This window comes from Trachurus japonicus, chromosome 3, assembly GCF_045865225.1.
Source record: "Trachurus japonicus isolate A0001 chromosome 3, Traja_1.0".
Taxonomy (NCBI): Eukaryota; Metazoa; Chordata; class Actinopteri; order Carangiformes; family Carangidae; genus Trachurus; species Trachurus japonicus.
The window spans coordinates 3,807,724-3,827,809 of record NC_140909.1 but is presented as its reverse complement, the minus strand read 5'-3'; the positions used below and the strand labels follow the sequence as shown (position 1 = coordinate 3,827,809).

General features: G+C 43.3%; 1 protein-coding gene across 1 annotated transcript; it reads right to left on the bottom strand.

The window, feature by feature from the left end:
• Positions 1-488: 488 nt before the first annotated feature.
• Positions 489-6,191, bottom strand: LOC146989434 (interleukin-18 receptor 1-like). Its single transcript, XM_085773073.1, has 10 exons — positions 6,126-6,191; positions 5,023-5,267; positions 3,201-3,363; positions 2,853-2,991; positions 2,699-2,761; positions 2,475-2,601; positions 2,211-2,359; positions 1,883-2,026; positions 1,614-1,766; positions 489-890 (listed from the first exon to the last, which is right to left on the bottom strand). Exons 1-10 carry the CDS (start codon positions 6,189-6,191, stop codon positions 529-531), a joined length of 1,611 nt encoding a protein of 536 aa, XP_085629199.1. The 3' UTR covers positions 489-528.
• Positions 6,192-20,086: the final 13,895 nt, after the last annotated feature.

Here is a 20,086-nt window from a genome sequence, read left to right as displayed (position 1 = left end):
ATTGTTGACAGGAGTAGAAAGGACAATGAGCAATAAAAGTATTTGTAGAGTCCAACATAATTCACAGAACATTTTTAAAATAAAAAATACTGATTTAGGTATAAAAAAAATATTTAGCTACAGTATAATTACATTTCAAACATATTTACCAGGATTGAGAGTAAGGTACAGTGAATACTGTGATAGGGGGACGGGACCAAAGAAAGGATCATGAGATCAAGAGCAACATGACAGTGACATCAAAGACACAGTATATAACATGATGTAAAGTCTCATGCTATGTAAGTTTTCACATTATTTTCATGCATAAATTATAGGTATTTGCAGCTAACAGGAAAAGTTGATTGTGTCAGTGTTCAGTCTTAATGAAGGAGCAACACCCAATAAAGTTAATTCAAAAATAGTGGATGATCCATTGAAAAATTAGGATTATATAAATGTTAAAATGTTATCTACATTTAATTCTTTATTGCACGTTCAGACAGATGACAATGAAAGGCATGATATAAGATATTAATTCTAACTTGGCTAAACATTTTGATAGGAGGCAACATCCTTGATTTGCAGGGATAGAAGTTGTGGTTTTGGTGAGGCAGGTAGATAATAACGCAGCTGTTTCCAGAAGGAGGAGGAGAACGACGCAGTGCGTGAGCCCTTCCAGGTGACACACACCCCAGCCTCACCAAGAAACTCCAAGGCCTCAGTTAAGGGACCTGGTGTTTGCTCTTGTGTCTTCTCAGTTTTGATCAGAATCAAGCGACTCTGCCTCTCCACCAGAGCTTCATGGATGGCGCTCAGCAGACCAGAACCAAGACCAGGATCAGAGGCGGTGGGGACCAAAACCACCGTCCGGCTCTGCTCGACACAGTCTAACACTGCTTCTGCAGTGGCTGCAAAAACACACAGGGAAGATTAAAAATGACCTCATGAATAGTTTTAGTTCAGGGATGTCTTAAAAGGATAGTTCAACATTTAGTCAGACCCTCCTCTCTCCATAACCCCCGATAGTCACAGCAGTAGGTTCATCACCTTTAATAATCGGTGCATGTTGTTTTGAGATCAGCGGGGCAGAGACGTGAGCTGCTCAGTGAACACAATGGAGGTGAACGGTACAGGTCCCCTGTCCCTCATCAAACTCATCAAATACACAATCCAACAACTCCACAACGCTCTGGTGGACAAGTTGTGAGCTGCACATTCACCACGCTATGAGATAATAACACAACGTTACCACACAGAGTTGTTTTAGAGGGAAATGCAGCCGGAACTACATTCCAGACACGGCTGCTGGGCGGAGGGATTTCAAAAGAGAAAGTAGCTCAGAGTATTCGTGTGTCGTTGTTGTTACATTATATACATAATTGTCCACCAGAGCGTTGTGGAGTTGTTGGATTGTGTATTTGATGAGTTTGATGAGGGACAGGGGACCTGTACCGTTCACCTCCATTGTGTTCACTGAGCAGCTCACGTCTCTGCCCCGCTGATCTCAAAACAACATGCACCGATTATTAAAGGTGATGAACCTACTGCTGTGACTATAGGGGTTGTGACTACAGGGATTATGGCAATAGGCGAATTTGCCAAAATGATTAACTATCCCTTTAAATACGAACCTGTCCCAGGTAAGACGTCACGGTCGTAAAGACAGAGACTGTAACCAAACTTTTCTTCCAGAACTTTCTCCAGCCATTTTCTGTCCTCAGCATTTAGTCCTGCATCCGTGTCGCTCTCATAACACATCAAAAAGGCGTCGTAGCTTCTTCCATCTAATCAAACGACAACAAACAGTTGTCCAACAGGACCAATATGTCACTCCTACATACTGTATAAGTTGTTAGTTGAAATATAACAAAAGGCAAACAAAAAAATATATGACTCCCACCTGAGGTTTGTCTATAGCAGCCAAGAGTGTCTCTTAGGAAAAGAGTGATGTCAATTTTGAGCTTCACATAGACAACTACTGTGACGACCATAACCACCATCATGCCCACAATGATGGGAGCCAGGACAACGTAAGAGGGACCAGCTGTAGGGTGATACAAATCTGTTATTTGAATGTACTGTATGCAAGACAGCTGAGCTCAAACATATCAAATCTCCACCTCAATCATTTTCAGGACTTTCTGACATTTTCAGACTAGAAATAAAACAATTGTTTAAAAACTTGTATACAAATGAAGAAAATGAGAAAATTAATTCAAGAACTATACCTGCTTTGGGGCGCAGAGTGACAGAGACAAAGGTTGGGAGTTGGGAGTCAGAGACCAGTTTACAGGTGTAGTTATTTCTCAGATCTTCCTCCAGCACTTTCTTGAAGACCAGAGAAGCCGTCACCTTAATTTCATTACCATGTTTCTCCCTGCAAAAGAAAAGAAGGAACATCATGTAAGGAAGACAAGTTATTCTATGTGTGTTGAGTTAATAACATTTTCTAATTTGTTGTAATAGCTGGTGCATGTGTGTGCAGTGCTTACTTTGTGATATTGTAGAAAACTCGTGAGCTGGTGTCTTCTTTGGCCACAATTGATTCTCCACTGTACCAGAGCACTCGGCCTACGTCTGAGTACAGTTCAGCTTTACATTCAATCACCGTCTGTTCACCTGGAAGAAGCAGAACACAGAAGATTAAAAGTGGTAATTTAATAAGGTAATAAGTGTCTTGATGTGTATCCACATATAAAAACATTGTGTAGCTCACCCATAGTCACATTAAACACAGTTGCGTTGCGTGGTGATGTGATATGTGAAGTTTTCCCAGGTTCTGTGGAAAGAAAGAAGAAGATGTTTTACTGTAGTTTATGAACAAATGAACTTCAATAGAGATAAACATGCTGATAAAATGATGTTCTTACTCTTTGGTGTGACCGTAAGTCCCACAGTAACGGTCACATTATAGGTCTGATTGAGATACAGGAAAGACCAGGTGCATGTGTAGTTACCGCTGTCTTTCTCTTTAACACTTGAGAAATATTTGTCTGCTCTCTCACCCTCCTACAAGACGGACAATTTAGTTGACACTAGGCAAAGAAATCTGTTTAGAATATTGGCAGCACACTTTAAATGTCCTACAGTATGGGAAAGAAAGTTAGGTGAATTAATATGAGTAAGATTTATAAATCAAATAGGTTGAAACACGCTGCCTCCACCAAACCACATCACAATCACAAATTCATTCTCAGAAACCTGCTGTATAAATTTACCTTGAGCCATGTGGGGTCGACTTTGGTAAAATTTGGAGGGACATTGACTGGAGGACAGTTCAGTATGCAGGACTGTTGACTGTCACATTTCTTTGGGTACGTGTTCCACTTTTCATAATATGTATGCACTGTCAGCTTGAACCAGGATTGGCTGCTGGTATTCCTGTCATGGTATACAAGAAATACATATTACAGTTTTCTCAGTCGCTTTGGTGCTTTTCTCACATCACAACAGTTAGTGCAAAACCAAGTGGATAACCTGCAAAAGCACATCACTTGCTCAAATGGATAGTTCACTCCTCAAAAAAGTATTCATGTCAATGAAACTGTTTAATTAAAGGTAAAAATGAAACAGGGTAAATATCCTGCATAGTTCTCATAGATCTCATAGATCATTTTTGGAGAAATTATGAGATTATAATGGGTGTGTATTGCACGGAATGTTCGTGTCAGAGTGGGTGACATCATCGGTTAGAGTGGGAGAAAGCCCAGAAAAATTCCAGAATTTTTCTCTTTCCACACTCGGCCCAGCCACAATTTACACTCTACACACATAATTTTTTCCAAATTTGTAGACAATATTGTTATCTCTCTCACCATGTGCTCAAAATATCAGAGAGACTTACAGAATTTACAGAATCAGCCTCTGAGTGCGGCCACGTCTGTCTCTGCTCCTCATTGACTCCAATACAAATATTTTCTGAGAGAAGCAGAACGGATTCCTGTTTTAAAATCGCCAGTGTCTCCAAAATATTTACTGTAGAAACACCAAATCGTACCACATTTTTCAGGAAGTCCTTAGAGCAACGTTGATCTGTGTTTTGTTCTGATAGGAGTTACCGTTTTGTCACAGTAAGCCTAAATGCGAGACCAGTGCAGAGGCAGAAAATCGCTCTTTTTCTTGACATTTCTGTCTGTCTCAGCCTGGAGGGCCCCTATCGCCGTGGTAACCACCTCAAGTTGCCGTGGTAACCTCTGAGCCTCAGGTCAGAGCTCGTTAACTTTATAAACAATCCACCTGGAGCCACACACACCAACACATACAGGTAGCTTCATGTGATTAAAGAGATACACACACACACAGACACAGACACACACAAACACCAGCACACAGTTAACTTTCATTTCATTTCATTTCTTTATTTATTGAATTGGGACGGTGCACATTCATCAACACTGACGCATTAAGCATCAGTGTAAATGTGCCGCAGTCCCAAGGCAGGTTTCTGACTGTTAACTTAATGTGGTTACAGCTCCTCCATATCAGAGCTCAGTGAAAGATGATCATGTGTCTGTCTGATCAGCTCTGTCTTGACCTTAAGATCGTGGGTTTGATTCCCATGTTGACAGAGATGGTATGCCCGGCAGTAGGATACAGGAAGTCGTGACACGCACTCGCTGTCAGTTTTTTTGTTGTTGTTGTTGTGGTGGTTACACGGCACGTCGACTAATCGACTAGCGACAGCTAGTGTATGTGTGTGGGTGTGTATGTTTGTGTGTGTGGGTATGTATGTCTGTCCGTATGTCTATGTATGTACGTGAGTGTGTTTGTAATTGTGTATCTGTGTGTATATTTGTGGGGGTGGGAGGTTTGGGGTTTTCATGGTGTTTTGTATTGTTTTGTTTTGTTTTTATCCTCTGTGAGGCACTTTGTGTTACTGCAATGTATGAAAAGTGCCATATAAATAAAGCTGATTTGATTTGATTTGATATAAATGACGACCACTGGTCGACCAAGAAATTCTTTGGTCGGGGGCAGCCCTAATCCCTTTAAATTATTAATGTAAAACATTTACAGACTTCATGAATTGGGCAGATTTACCTCAGAAGACATGAGTAGTTCCCTTGGTGGTTCATCGACGCCCTGAGAATCACCAGACTTCTTCCATCAAGCAGCATGTTCCTCTGCATCAGCTCAGCCGGTGGCAGATCAGAGATCACATGACTTCCCTGGGCTGTGTGACCGGTCCACACCAGTTTGGACTCATCACCGTTAAACTCTTTGGGACGAGGGCAATGCTGGAGCACCACCAGCTCACCTGCCATTGTGTGGATCTCTTTGGGTTTCTGGGAATACACACCTGAGAGAGCCACACAAAATATTGTGACTTTCACAATCAATACGAATACTAAATTTTACTGACACAGTACCTTTCTTCACAAAAATGTATTTACACCACTGGTTTGGTTCAAAAGCGTCACTCTTGGTTCAGGTTCATGTTCTTGCAGCTGTGTTTTGTGTCCTAGGACCAGTAGGTGGACCTGCCCCAGTTTAGCTGACACCAGAGAAAGTGTGGGTTTCACACTCTTAGCAAAAGGTGTGACTGTTGTTACGAGCAAAGTGGAGGTTTTTTTAAACCACATCCTAGATTCTTGGAGCCTCTCATGCACAAAGGTGTCAGTCTGATTAAAAAAAAAAAAAAAGATTTACCCTCATATGTCATGTAATGTTAATGTACAGACAGAAAGTAACCTATAGTATACGTACCATATTTGTGCAGCCTATATTTACTTTATGATTTAGATGCAAATACACTGTATGATGTACTTTTTTTAGTCCACTAAATTTATTTATTAACTTTTCTTACTTTTGTGTTATTATTGGATAGATTTCTAATAATAGCCTACTTATCTAAAGTCATATTAGAGAACATTAGCCTACTCCGTGTGAGTAATAAATGTGTTACTGTATCTACAGGAACTGTATGATGACATTTCATAGTTGTGATAAATACAACCCACAGTCTCCTTGTGTTGAATCAGCATGTTTTGGTTCATCTTTTTGTTTTTCTCCTTCCTCTATTTACTTTCTATAACTTGCGTGACTTTTTCTTTCATTTTCTTCTGTCACAATCCGGTTAAATTATGAACAGTAAGTATGAACAGTCGCTCTCTGAAACTCCGAGCGCCGAGTCTCTTACCTGCAGCTGATGTGAGGAGGAGGAGGAGGAGGAGGAGGAGGAGCAGCGGACGGACCAGGAGCATCTTCATGATCACACACCAGACACCGACTGACAGACTGAAGCGCTCAGCCTCGACGCGCTGCTCCGTTCACTCAGTGGCGGGAGGAGGAGCGTGACGTAGACACGCTGCAATGTCGACACCCCCTCAATAAATGTCATTATCACCACTATTTCACTCTGTCATTAATAATCATATATTATCCATATACGTAAGTGCGCGAGTAGGCTACGGTGTAAACTCAAGGTCAGACTCTGAAATCAGTGGAATTTCCATGTACATTCAAGGAGGTGTTTTTTATTGTCATATTTTCCATATGGTTTAATTTAATGCGCATGGAAATGTCATGTAGGCCTATTAGTTCTTCTTTTACCCATAGCTACAGCACGGGGGAAAACATTAAGATAGGCCTATCACTTCAAAGTGATCAGTTTCTCTGGTTTTACTATTTATAGGTGTGTGTCTGAGTAAAATGAACATTTTTGTTTTACTCTATTAACTACTGACAACATTTCTCCCAAAACTGAAATAAAAAATATTGCCCTTTAGAGCATTTATTGGCAGAAAATGACAACTAGTCACAAAAAAAAAAAAAATAGAAGTCTTTTCAGACCTTAATGCAAAGAAAACATGTTCATATTGATTCCTATACACCTCAACACTAATAATATTAGTTATTATAATTATATATAAAGGTCCAGTGTGTAATAATTGTCAAGGTTTATTGGCAAAATCTGAATGTATACATGAATATATTTGTATAGGTGTAGGCCTATAATCGTTATAAAATAAAATGTGTTTGGTTTCTGTAGCCTTATAATTCTTATTTTATAGCACCGCCATGTTTGTATGGCCAGCCAGAGAACACGTTTCAAGAGTTTCATGTTCATAAATAAACCAACGAAGAGGAGGAAACAGCAGACATAGCTTTGGTAAAATGGTTTAGATCTTCACCTCGTTGCTCCATGCTCCTGAAATACTCCCAGTCATCACAGTCCTGGTAAACGTAAAAGGTTTTTTTTGTCCTTGGAGGCCACCGTCACTTTGCCGACTGCAGTGAGTACGAGCAAGTGCAATCTAGAATCTGAACGTTGGATATCACGGTTTTACTCCCATTTTACACACTGGACCTTTAACTTGGTTAAGAGTTTATTGATCAATTTTGGTGGGATAATGTCAATGTTTAATCTTCCTATAAAATCAGATGTGGTTCAGGTGATGACCTCATCAGTGTCTCATTAAAGCAGAAGTAAGTGATCCGGTGGTTTTGTCTAACTTCCTGTCAGCAGATGGAGTTAGCAGTCCCCGCCCTCGTCCCTACGTCACCACATTCTGGCGCATCCCTTGGCTGCAAACACAGAGAGGACTGCCCCTTTATGCCGTTCTCTCTCCTCATTGGATAAAGGTTGTAGGATACAAGGAAAGTTTTCTCCTGGGCTCAGAGCAGAGCAGAGTGACTGACAGACCCGTGTTTCAGACCAAACACTCTATAGAAGTGATTGCTGTCGGAAGATACAACTATTTAAGACTTATATTAACACAAAAATATCGCTTACTTCTGCTTTAAGTAGAATGAGTTGTGTTGGTGTTGGTATTTAAAAAAAAAAAAAAAAAAAAACTAGAATGGAATGAGTGCCGTACATGTAGAGATGCTTTTAAAGAGACATTTGTTTTGTCAGGTGCTGCCTGAGCTAACCTTGGCGAGGTGGTTTGAATCAACGGGTAGGGCCGAGTGCGTCAGTCAGTTTATCTACCACTGTTGAATATCGGTTCATTTAAGGGTAAATAATGAAATTGTCACGTCCAGTGGAGGTCAGGTCACCGAATATGTTTAACCAAGACAGTTTAGAAAGCAAGTCGCCCCATGAAAAATCAGTTTCCTGTGAGTTTCTCTCCATGACTCCGCCCCCTTTAGGAGACCAACAGACCGTGACTCCGCCCCCTTTAGGAGACCGGCAGACCGTGGCTCCGCCCCTTTTAGGAGCCCAGCAGACCGTGGCTCCGCCCCCTTTAGGAGACCGGCAGACCGTGACTCCGCCCCCTTTAGGAGACCGGCAGACCGTGGCTCCGCCCCTTTTAGGAGACCGGCAGACCGTGGCTCCGCCCCTTTTTTGGAGAACAAACAGACCGTGGCTCCGCCCCCTTTAGGAGACCGGCAGACCGTGACTCCGCCCCTTTTAGGAGACCGGCAGACCGTGACCCCGCCCCCTTTAGGAGACCGGCAGACCGTGACTCCGCCCCTTTTAGGAGACCGGCAGACCGTGACCCCGCCCCCTTTAGGAGACCGGCAGACCGTGACTCCGCCCCTTTTAGGAGACCAGCAGCAGCAGATCTTGAGTCTATTGACTCCAATGGGAAAATTGTTTCGTTCGGGTCGATTATGTCGCTCCATAGTCACTGAATTAAATATTGGAGTGATTTTTTACAAGCCACATCTCTTTTAAAAATTTTGACACTAAAATGTGAAATTTCAGATGGACACATCAGGAGAAAATGAACTTTGTTTCAGACGTGTCTCTGTCTCAACACACTCACTCTCGCTAGATCTGACACAGATCTCCTCGCTAACGTCAACTAACTTATAAATACAACTGTTAGCTGTTTAATAATCTTTTCAGAAGAAAATATAAACAGCTCACTTTCCTCTACCTTTATCACGTTCACAACACTTAGAAACGAGGTGGGGGTACGGGAGACCACGCCCACTTTAGGAGACCAGTAACATTTCATATCATTAGTGCGGTTTGTAGTGAGCCATCTGATGAAATCAAAGGTTAATTTACAGTATATTTATTCAGTGTCTCTGAGACTGCAGGTGTTGGTTCTTCTTCCTGTAGGTGGCAGAAAAACATCACATGAGCTCACCATCACCACCATCATCATTATCATCATTATGGGGTAAATGTCTGGGTCAGGTTCTGCTTTCTGCAGCCGTCTTCTGGTCAGTGTTTTGTTATTTGGTTCTGGGAAGGCTGTGTTAGCTGGTTTCACTTCTTTCAACATCATAATTTTTCAATCTGACCTGATACTTATTCTCAACAACAGCCAGTCAGTGTATTCTCATCTGTCAGCCTGTTATATGGTGCATTTATCTAAAATGAATACAGTCTAATGCAAAGCAACCTACTTTCATGATCAAATTATGATGTTTATAATGTTCAATTTTAGTTGAAACTGTCTCAGAGAGGTCCTGAATTAACTTTACAGTTAACGTTGGAGGCTGCAGCTGAATTGTGTTAAACAGAGAGTTGTTGCTATCATATAAATGATGTGATATATATGAAACAGACATGGACAAATTCTAAAGTCAAGAAGCACTGAACTGAAGTCACTTTTTCTTCCAGCAGGTGGCAGGAAAACATCAATAACCTCCTCATCATGTTGAGTCACACCTGAGATGAACCAACACTGATCACACAGGAAATGGTGTTTCCCTCGTTGAAAAATACTTGGCTAAAAATCTTTTCATACAGGGAGATGATGACGATGACGTCTGATTGTGAACTGTGTGTTATGTTAGGTTGAAACAGTAGAGGCTTTCACACATACAGACACTTAAAAACTCACTCACTCATTGTGCTTAATCCAGGGAAAAGGCCTGTTAGTGTCCAGTCAACTAGGAGCTGAACAGTGGTGATGTGTGATAAATATACAATACAGATTTACAGTTTATATATATATAAAAGCTTAAGTTGTTCAGAAAAAAGGAAACAAAGAAAATATTCAGGGAATAGAAGGTATGGATATATCCACTTTAATGACAATTAGGCAAGGCAATTTGTGTAGCCCATTTTTAAAAGCAGTTTGTCTCAAAGGGCTTTACACAGCATCATAACAACATCCTCTGTCCTTAGACCCTCACATCCACTGAGGAAAAACTCCATAGAAAACCATTTTAACAGAAGTCAGGTGAATGTTTGTGTTAATCTAAGTCTTAAATAGTTGTATCTTCCGACAGCAATCACTTCTATAGAGTGTTTGGTCTGAAACACGGGTCTGTCAGTCACTCTGCTCTGCTCTGAACCCAGGAGAAAACTTTCCTTGTATCCTACAACCTTTATCCAATGAGGAGAGAGAACGGCATAAAGGGGCAGTCCTCTCTGTGTGTGCAGCCAAGGGATGCGCCTGAATGTGGTGACGTAGGGACGAGGACCAATAGATCCATGACGAGGGCGGGGGCTGCTAACTCCATCTGCTGACAGGAAGTTAGACAAAACCACCGGATCACTTACTTCTGCTTTAAACAGTTCATTAGAACAACTAAGGAAAGCTCAAATCCAAATTGCAGTCGCAGTGGAGAACACAAACTCAAACCTGGCTGCTGGGTGGTCAGGATGGAGACAGGGCTGCACACAGCTCAGAAAGGGGTAGTACAGATTATTCTGGGATGAGGAAGCAGAGGGATCAACCAAGGGCGCATGACGTCCGTCCGACTACCCATTTCTCCGACCATACATTTCTTTATTTTTGCGTCCATTAGTCCGACCTCCCATTTCTCCGACTTAAGTAGCCCTAACCCTTAACCTTACCCTAAACCCTAACCCTTAACCTTATCCTACTGTAAACCTAACCTTAACACTGTAGAATGGGTAGTCGGAGAAATGAGCCGTCGGACTTTTGGGCAGTCGGACTGATGTATGCTCCCCATCAACCAAACAGAAGGGAGGCAACAGAAAACCATACATCTTTTTATGCGCCGGCCAAGTATACGACAGGACAGTAGAAAACAAATTGGTGAGGAATGGAGGTGAAAACTGGGATCAAGACCTGCAGGTGATTAGTGTGACGGCAGAAAACTGGAAAAAATCCACAAGGACAAAACTCATAAGATGGAAAGGGAACGGAGAGCCAATGATCCCAATAATTGGTTTCTGATTTGCATAATTCTCTAGTGCAGAACAGTTTCAGGCTTCAGGCATGTATCAATGCCAGATAGATACAAAAGATAAGGAGATAAAACAAGAATGTGCAGTTTCATTGCACCTACTTATACAATTAGAGGAAATCCCAGTAACACTTGCAGAACACTAAGTCCTGGAAACCAAAAGTGCCTAATTACTTTAATTATTTCCCACTATTAAATACTTAATGATTATTAGAGATCGTGACTTATAATACAGCATTTAGAAGACTGAAAACAGCTGAGGTCCTGGTGTCATTATTTCCAATGAGTCAGTGGCAGGTTTATCTATTGGCAGTTTGAGTCATCACATCACATTTCGTAGCTATGCTACAGTTATATTTCATATATTAGGCAAAAGTAAAAGATTAACATAGAATTTACCTAAACGTTGCATTAAAAGACACTGATAAACAGATCAATAAACATCGATTTCTACTTTTAAAAAAAATACATGTTACAAAAACGAATGGATTTCGTAAAGGAGCAAATGGGGGCCACTGCTTGTCTGAAAAATAGACAAACACATTTTAGTTCTTTTCTAACACTGAATTTCTCAACTTAGACAGTCACTGATTTGAGTGTGAAACAAAAAGAAGCTTTAAAGCTTAATTTTTATTCTACTGTGTGATTTTTCAAAATGGACTTGGTATAAGAAATGCATTTCAGAAAATCCCTGTGAAAAATTCACCACATGGATTCATTGCCTGTAAAGTATTAAGCTTACCAGACCCACAAAAAATGATCATTTAGTGCAATATTTAAAACTGCACGCTCGTCATGTCTTACTTATTCCTATAAAAACGTACCTAGTTCCTCCTTTACCTTTTTTCTGGACTTTCCAACATACCAGAATGAAAATCTGAGGAAAAAAAACAAAAAACATGGAGCTATGACCATGGAGAAAAGAAAAAAAATACAGATTTGAATGCAGCAGTGAAAGCCAAACTGGTGCACTGCAGGGCATGTGTTGACAACTCCTCTAACAATCTTAAGAACATCAGTAGTCGTAGTAATGTTGCCTCCAGGGCTCAGGCTAGTACCTGCAACACAAGCACAATGACAGGCCAACATAGTTTTCTCACCTCCACCTCAGTTTGATTGACAGCTTCATACAAAAACACCCTGAAAATCCCCATTAATACACTTCACCTGAACAAAAGAGAAGAGATACTTTGATGTGATAGCGGTTGAAGAAATACTCTGGCCTTTACGCAAAAGTACCAATATCTTCCTGGAAATCTTCTTCAAGATACCCATTGTTCTTTATTCCATAAAGTGTGAAAAGAACCATGTATGTATCTCCAAGAAAAAGAGAAAGAAGTGGCCTTGTTTTTTAATCAAGTTTATTAGGGGCTTTTAAATGACGAGATGAGAGCTCTTGGTTAAACCTTTTTATTTATCCTTTTAACACCTTGCTTGAGACGGCCATGGTTCAATGCAATGCTTTACGAGGAATAATGTGTGTGTGTGTGTGTGTGTGTGTCAGACACAAAGGAAAGGAAGAAAAAAGAGATGAAATAGTCGTGTTTAATGTCTTTAACACACTTGGACTCTCTGAAATCCAGTACTTGTTAAGCTAAAGTTTAGTCTTAAAGTTTAATCTCAGTCACAAATGATGCTGATATCACAGTTTGTAGACAACGTGTGTCATTGTCAGGTTACATTATGAACAGTGACATGACAACATCCTGATCTCCTCCATTCCCAGTGTATAAGTAATGGTTCATTACTTTTACATTAAAGACATTTTTTAAAGTATTGATGATTTATTTTATTATTATTTTTTATAAAGGAGCATTATTTTGCAGACCTCGAAATGTTAAGGAACTGGCGGTGCATGGTTGGTGGTGAGGTTGAGCACACGTCCCTTGTTGGCCCCCAATAAATGTCATTCTCCCAGTCTCTCTCTGATTTACATTGATTAATTAACCAACATGTTTTTTTTCTAAAGATATTCTTGGGGCATTTGGCTTTAATGGATGGGAAAGCAGGCGAGAGACACAGTGCGGCACAGTCCAGAACCGATAAACCGATCGCTGCATTCATCAGGTTGGGGGCAAAGCGGACCCAAATGCAGACAACTTGGTTACTTTCAACAAAAGATGTCTATTAAAGCAGCAGTAAGCGATCCGGTGGTTTTGTCTAACTTCCTGTCAGCAGATGGAGTTAGCAGCCCCCGCCCTCGTCCCTACGTCACCACATTCAGGCGCATCCCTTGGCTGCACACACAGAGAGGACTGCCCCTTTATGCCGTTCTCTCTCCTCATTGGATAAAGGTTGTAGGATACAAGGAAAGTTTTCTCCTGGGCTCAGAGCAGAGCAGAGTGACTGACAGACCCGTGTTTCAGACCAAACACTCTATAGAAGTGATTGCTGGGGCGGAGTTTAGCTCAGTTGGTAGAGCACCCGCCCCATGTGTTGAGGCTATAGTCCTCGCTGCAGGTGGCCCCGGTTCGAGTCCCGCGTCGGACGGCCCTATCCTGCATGTCATTCCCCCCATCTCTGCCTCCCATTTCCTGTCACACTCTCAACTGTCCTATCAAATAAAGGCATGAAAAACCAAAAAATATACTTAAAAAAAAAAAAAAAAAAAAAAGAAGTGATTGCTGTCGGAAGATACAACTATTTAAGACTTAGATTAACACAAACATTCACCTGACTTCTGCTTTAATAACTCACAGACAAAACTCAGGGAGCAGGAACACTGGAGGAAAACCACAGGGTACACACAAGGTATTAATGCAGATGATCAGACAAAGACAAAGGGAGACACTGAGGCGAAATACACAATGGAAGACACAGGTGGTGCAACCAAGGCAGGTGAAACACGTTGGGGGAATCACGAGCAGGGCGCACACAGGAAGACAGGACCCCAAACTTCAAAATAAAACAGGAAACAGGAACTCAACAGGGACCAAAATAAACAGACCATTAAAGCATCGCCAACATGGAACATGCTCTTAACCAGTTTGTTTGTGTTTTACAAACTCTTCATGTTGTCATTCATCCAGGTAATGGAGTTATTGCCATATTCAGCTGACCTAACCCATGTGAAACACTGTTAACTATTGAGATGGTGTTCATGTTGGTGCTAAGCTGAAGAGACTGACGTTTTTGCAGAGGAACAACCTGCCATGATCAAGATTTACATAAAAGTCTTAAGCTGCAAAACTGTCCTCATGTCAAACAAACACATTTCTAAAAGATGTGAAATGGGGCGAATGGACAACAAGAGGAAAGTGCTGTACTGTGTTCCCGACTCCAGAGTCTCTCTCCCAGTAAAAGGAAACCCGAGCAGGGTCAGTACCGCACTGGAATCTACCACACTGGCATCTGCCAGAGCCAAAACCTCATTCTGGAAGTTTGGAAAGCAGAACGGAGTGACAGCATTTCCTGCATCCATTTAGAGTCCCACAATATGGAAAACATTTAGACCTCCTCAAGAAGAAAAGTCAAGTAGTACATTGGTTTTGTTATGATATTTTTCTGGTGGCATTTTGGATGAATGCAAGTTTTTTTTTTTTTTTTAAAGGAAACCTTTTATCCATGAACAATAACAAATTGAAGACAGAAGGGGAGTTGGTTTGATACTTGGATTGTGTGGTTTCCGGGCAGAATTGTTTTATGTTATGCATTTGTAAAATGAATCACATTAAAACTTCTATAAAAGTTGTCAAACATCCTCTGTGTCTCTGGCAGTGTGCTGCAGCTTTTGTTTGGGTGGTGTGGCCCAGTGCCAAGATAACAAGGCATGATATTTACACTAGCCACTATTGAACCACTATTTAACTTCCATGTTGTCAACATTTTCATTGTTTTAAAAACTGAAACTACATCCATTTCAAAAGTATGCAGGCAACACAAGAATGAAATGTTGGTTTTACACTGTGGAGAAGAAGCTTTCTGCTGATTCTTTAACCTCTGAATCATCTCTGCTCATTCCCAATTTTATTCAATACGTTGCAGAGTGTGATAGGTGGAACACAACAAACATTTCCATATAAAAATCTATTACTGGTTATGGCCACACTATTATAGAGAGCCTAAAATAAAGGTAAATGTTTTAAGTTTTATCTGCAGTAGTTTTTCCCCAGCAGGTGAATAATTCAAACCAAAATCTAAAACAATCCAAAACTATACATATAAAGATGCATAACATTTCTAAAGAAAATTGCAAAACACTCACAGCCAACATAGTTTTATTTGCTCATCCTTCAAATCCCTCTCCTGGCAACTAAAGTAGGATTCACATTTTTGTGGTTGTGCTTAGGTATCTCAAATCATTAGGTCAAAGTTAGGCAGTGGAAATTAAACATTTTCTGCAGGTGGCATGGCTTGTTTTCTGATAAGGATCATGTAATGTGAAGTTATACTTATGACATATTTTGGCAAAAATCTAATTAAAAAGCGAATTAAAAGATTCTTAAAAAATCTTGGGGGCAGAACAATAAATGAATTGCAGCATTTAAGGTTTCATGACTAATTCAAGAACTGAAAGTTGGACATTCGTGTATAGACGCTCCATAAATGTTGTGTCACTTACTTTCCATGACCTCTTGCAGTTTGTCTCTGCCCCTTAGAGCTATTTGGAGGAAACTGGTGAATTGGGGGGAAGGAGCTCTCTGGGAGATCTAAGGGGTTAAACAGGAGTCGAAGAGTCTCTTGGCTGCTGTTCAAGAGGTGAGCAGCTTCAGGCAGTACTGGTTGCGGCTCACAGCAGCTGAAAGACAAGGCTGTCTCTAACACCCCGAACCCCCCCCCACCCCCACCCTCCGTCTTCTGTGTCCCTGTCTCCATATAATTACACTACGGCTGACAGACACGGTGCTTAAAGTAACAAAACAAAGACTGCCTGGAAAATAAACAGCACCTCACTCATTCATTCATTCATTCATTCATTCATTCATTCATTCAAAGGTTGAATCTGAGATGTGTACATTGCTGAGTTTTATACCAATAGTTTAGTGGAAAATAATTTACAGTGAAAGCAATGTGTCAGAATGTGCTTGGAGCAGCCATAAGGCAGCAGCCGATCATCAATGACTGACTAACACGTGTTAATGAGGTAACAAATATCTCAACCACACCTGCTAATATTATATTATTTCTAATGACATGTGGATCATTTGTCTTAAAATCTGTACTCAGAGGCTACAATGATTTCATGCTTTCAATTTTACATATAAAACTGACCAAAATTAGCAGACGGTTGTGTTCATATGTGTGTGCGCAGGAACACCTATTTTAAATGTGAGAAAAAGAGATGTGACAAGGACAAATTGTGCATGAGACTCACTATTGTCTAATTATAAATGACTGCACATCTATGATGTTTGTCACCTGAAAAATAATTGGACAATAACATATGCATACATTTGTATTTATTTATTTTTATGCACATTAATTGACACTACTGTAAATGTGCCAGTGTTAGCCAAGTGAGATGAGGCATCAGATGAGGTCTTCTATTTGCCATTGCAAAATAACTGCTTGCAATAGCAGAGCAGCTTTGGAGCATAAAGTTTCCTTTCATGCAGATGATATGTTGTAATTTTTATCAGATTCTCTCTTAAGCGTTGCTGTTGATCGGACATGAACAATTGGGAGGATTATCTGGCTAAGAAGTGAACCTCCCAAAAATGAACTGATGTCTAATTCCTCTGCTGAATTAGATGCATCAGGTCAACCCCTTTCAAAAATAGCCTTAACATTTTTAGATATTTAGGTATATGGGTAACATACAGTCACAAAGACCTCCACAAGGCTAACTGTGAGTCTCTGCCTTCACATGTCATAGAATATAGAATATATAGATCACTGGGATGTTCTGCCTCCCTCTGTAGGAGAGAGGATCAATGGGCCTCATTCACAAACACATTTATAAGTCCCACTTATGAGGTTTTTACGAAGATTGTGGCATTCATGAATGTTTTCTTATCCAGGATTTGTTCTTAGCTAAGAACAAAACCTACGCACATTTGAAAGCTGACACTTGTGCAAAAGAATTGATTATTGTGCTTTCTTCGGTTCTGCAGTTGTATAATGTATATATATATATACCCCAATAGTCCTCTCTGCTGCCCTCACTCCTCTCTGCTGCCCTCACTCCTCTCTGCTGCCCTCACTCCTCTCTGCTGCCCTCACTGCTCTCTGCTGCCCTCACTGCTCTCTGCTGCCCTCACTCCTCTCTGCTGCCCTCACTACTCTCTGCTGCCCTCACTACTCTCTGCTGCCCTCACTGCTCTCTGCTGCCCTCACTCCTCTCTGCTGCCCTCACTGCTCTCTGCTGCCCTCACTCCTCTCTGCTGCCCTCACTACTCTCTGCTGCTGCCCTCACTCCTCTCTGCTGCCCTCACTCCTCTCTGCTGCCCTCACTCCTCTCTGCTGCCCTCACTGCTCTCTGCTGCCCTCACTGCTCTCTGCTGCCCTCACTCCTCTCTGCTGCCCTCACTCCTCTCTGCTGCCCTCACTGCTCTCTGCTGCCCTCACTACTCTCTGCTGCCCTCACTCCTCTCTGCTGCCCTCACTCCTCTCTGCTGCCCTCACTCCTCTCTGCTGCCCTCACTGCTCTCTGCTGCCCTCACTCCTCTCTGCTGCCCTCACTGCTCTCTGCTGCCCTCACTCCTCTCTGCTGCCCCCACTACTCTCTGCTGCCCTCACTCCTCTCTGCTGCCCTCACTCCTCTCTGCTGCTGCCCTCACTCCTCTCTGCTGCCCTCACTCCTCTCTGCTGCCCTCACTACTCTCTGCTGCTGCCCTCACTCCTCTCTGCTGCCCTCACTACTCTCTGCTGCTGCCCTCACTCCTCTCTGCTGCCCCCACTACTCTCTGCTGCCCCCACTGCTCTCTGCTGCCCTCACTCCTCTCTGCTGCCCCCACTACTCTCTGCTGCCCCCACTCCTCTCTGCTGCCCTCACTGCTCTCTGCTGCCCTCACTGCTCTCTGCTGCCCTCACTACTCTCTGCTGCCCCCACTACTCTCTGCTGCTGCCCTCACTCCTCTCTGCTACCCTCACTCCTCTCTGCTGCCCTCACTACTCTCTGCTGCCCTCACTGCTCTCTGCTGCCCCCACTACTCTCTGCTGCCCTCACTCCTCTCTGCTGCCCTCACTCCTCTCTGCTGCCCTCACTGCTCTCTGCTGCCCCCACTCCTCTCTGCTGCCCTCACTGCTCTCTGCTGCCCTCACTGCTCTCTGCTGCCCTCACTCCTCTCTGCTGCCCTCACTCCTCTCTGCTGCCCTCACTACTCTCTGCTGCCCTCACTCCTCTCTGCTGCCCTCACTCCTCTCTGCTGCCCTCACTCCTCTCTGCTGCCCTCACTGCTCTCTGCTGCCCTCACTGCTCTCTGCTGCCCTCACTACTCTCTGCTGCCCCCACTACTCTCTGCTGCTGCCCTCACTCCTCTCTGCTGCCCTCACTACTCTCTGCTGCCCTCACTCCTCTCTGCTGCCCTCACTACTCTCTGCTGCCCCCACTACTCTCTGCTGCCCTCACTACTCTCTGCTGCTGCCCTCACTCCTCTCTGCTGCCCCCACTCCTCTCTGCTGCCCTCACTGCTCTCTGCTGCCCTCACTCCTCTCTGCTGCCCCCACTCCTCTCTGCTGCCCTCACTGCTCTCTGCTGCCCTCACTACTCTCTGCTGCCCTCACTGCTCTCTGCTGCCCTCACTGCTCTCTGCTGCCCTCACTGCTCTCTGCTGCCCCCACTACTCTCTGCTGCCCCCACTCCTCTCTGCTGCCCTCCCTCACTACTCTCTGCTGCCCTCACTCCTCTCTGCTGCCCTCCCTACTCTCTGCTGCCCTCCCTCACTACTCTCTGCTGCCCTCACTCCTCTCTGCTGCCCTCCCTCACTCCTCTCTGCTGCCCTCACTGCTCTCTGCTGCCCTCACTACTCTCTGCTGCCCTCACTGCTCTCTGCTGCCCTCACTACTCTCTGCTGCCCTCACTGCTCTCTGCTGCCCTCACTGCTCTCTGCTGCCCTCACTACTCTCTGCTGCCCTCACTCCTCTCTGCTGCCCCCACTCCTCTCTGCTGCCCTCCCTCACTACTCTCTGCTGCCCTCACTCCTCTCTGCTGCCCTCCCTCACTACTCTCTGCTGCCCTCCCTCACTCCTCTCTGCTGCCCCCACTACTCTCTGCTGCCCTCACTCCTCTCTGCTGCCCTCACTCCTCTCTGCTGCCCTCACTGCTCTCTGCTGCCCTCACTCCTCTCTGCTGCCCTCACTGCTCTCTGCTGCCCTCACTCCTCTCTGCTGCCCTCACTCCTCTCTGCTGCCCTCACTCCTCTCTGCTGCCCTCACTCCTCTCTGCTGCCCTCACTCCTCTCTGCTGCCCTCACTACTCTCTGCTGCCCTCACTCCTCTCTGCTGCCCTCCCTCACTACTCTCTGCTGCCCTCACTCCTCTCTGCTGCTGCCCTCACTGCTCTCTGCTGCCCTCACTCCTCTCTGCTGCCCTCCCTCACTCCTCTCTGCTGCCCTCACTGCTCTCTGCTGCCCTCACTGCTCTCTGCTGCCCTCACTCCTCTCTCAGGGTCTTTCTGTCTGAGGTGCTGGAGCTCTGGTACCAGAGAGAGATTCATCCCGCTTGTCAACACACTATCTGGTGCCCCTGTAGAAGGGGGTGATTAAAGAATTATCTCTATTGATTTAGCTGCTGCTCCTTTTTCCTTCACCGCCTCTCTCTACATGGAGCTTATAGACACACACACACACACACACACACACACACTGTGGTCTTGTGCAACGTCCTGCCCACAGCACTGATTGTTTAAACATCAAACAGTGAGAAGTATTGAGCCTAATAAAAGTAAAAGCTGTGCTCGACTGCATGAAGTCTTTTACAAGGAGCTAGAGATAAGTCTGGTGAGAAAAAGTGGAGGGAATTTGAAGGTAGGCCAAGTTAACATTAGCTAAATGGTTTACACTTTTATGGGTGAAATAAATATCTTTTGATTGATTGACATCAATTACATACAGTATAGTAGTTGCAACAAGAAAATGAATTCAAAAAAAGTGGTGAAATT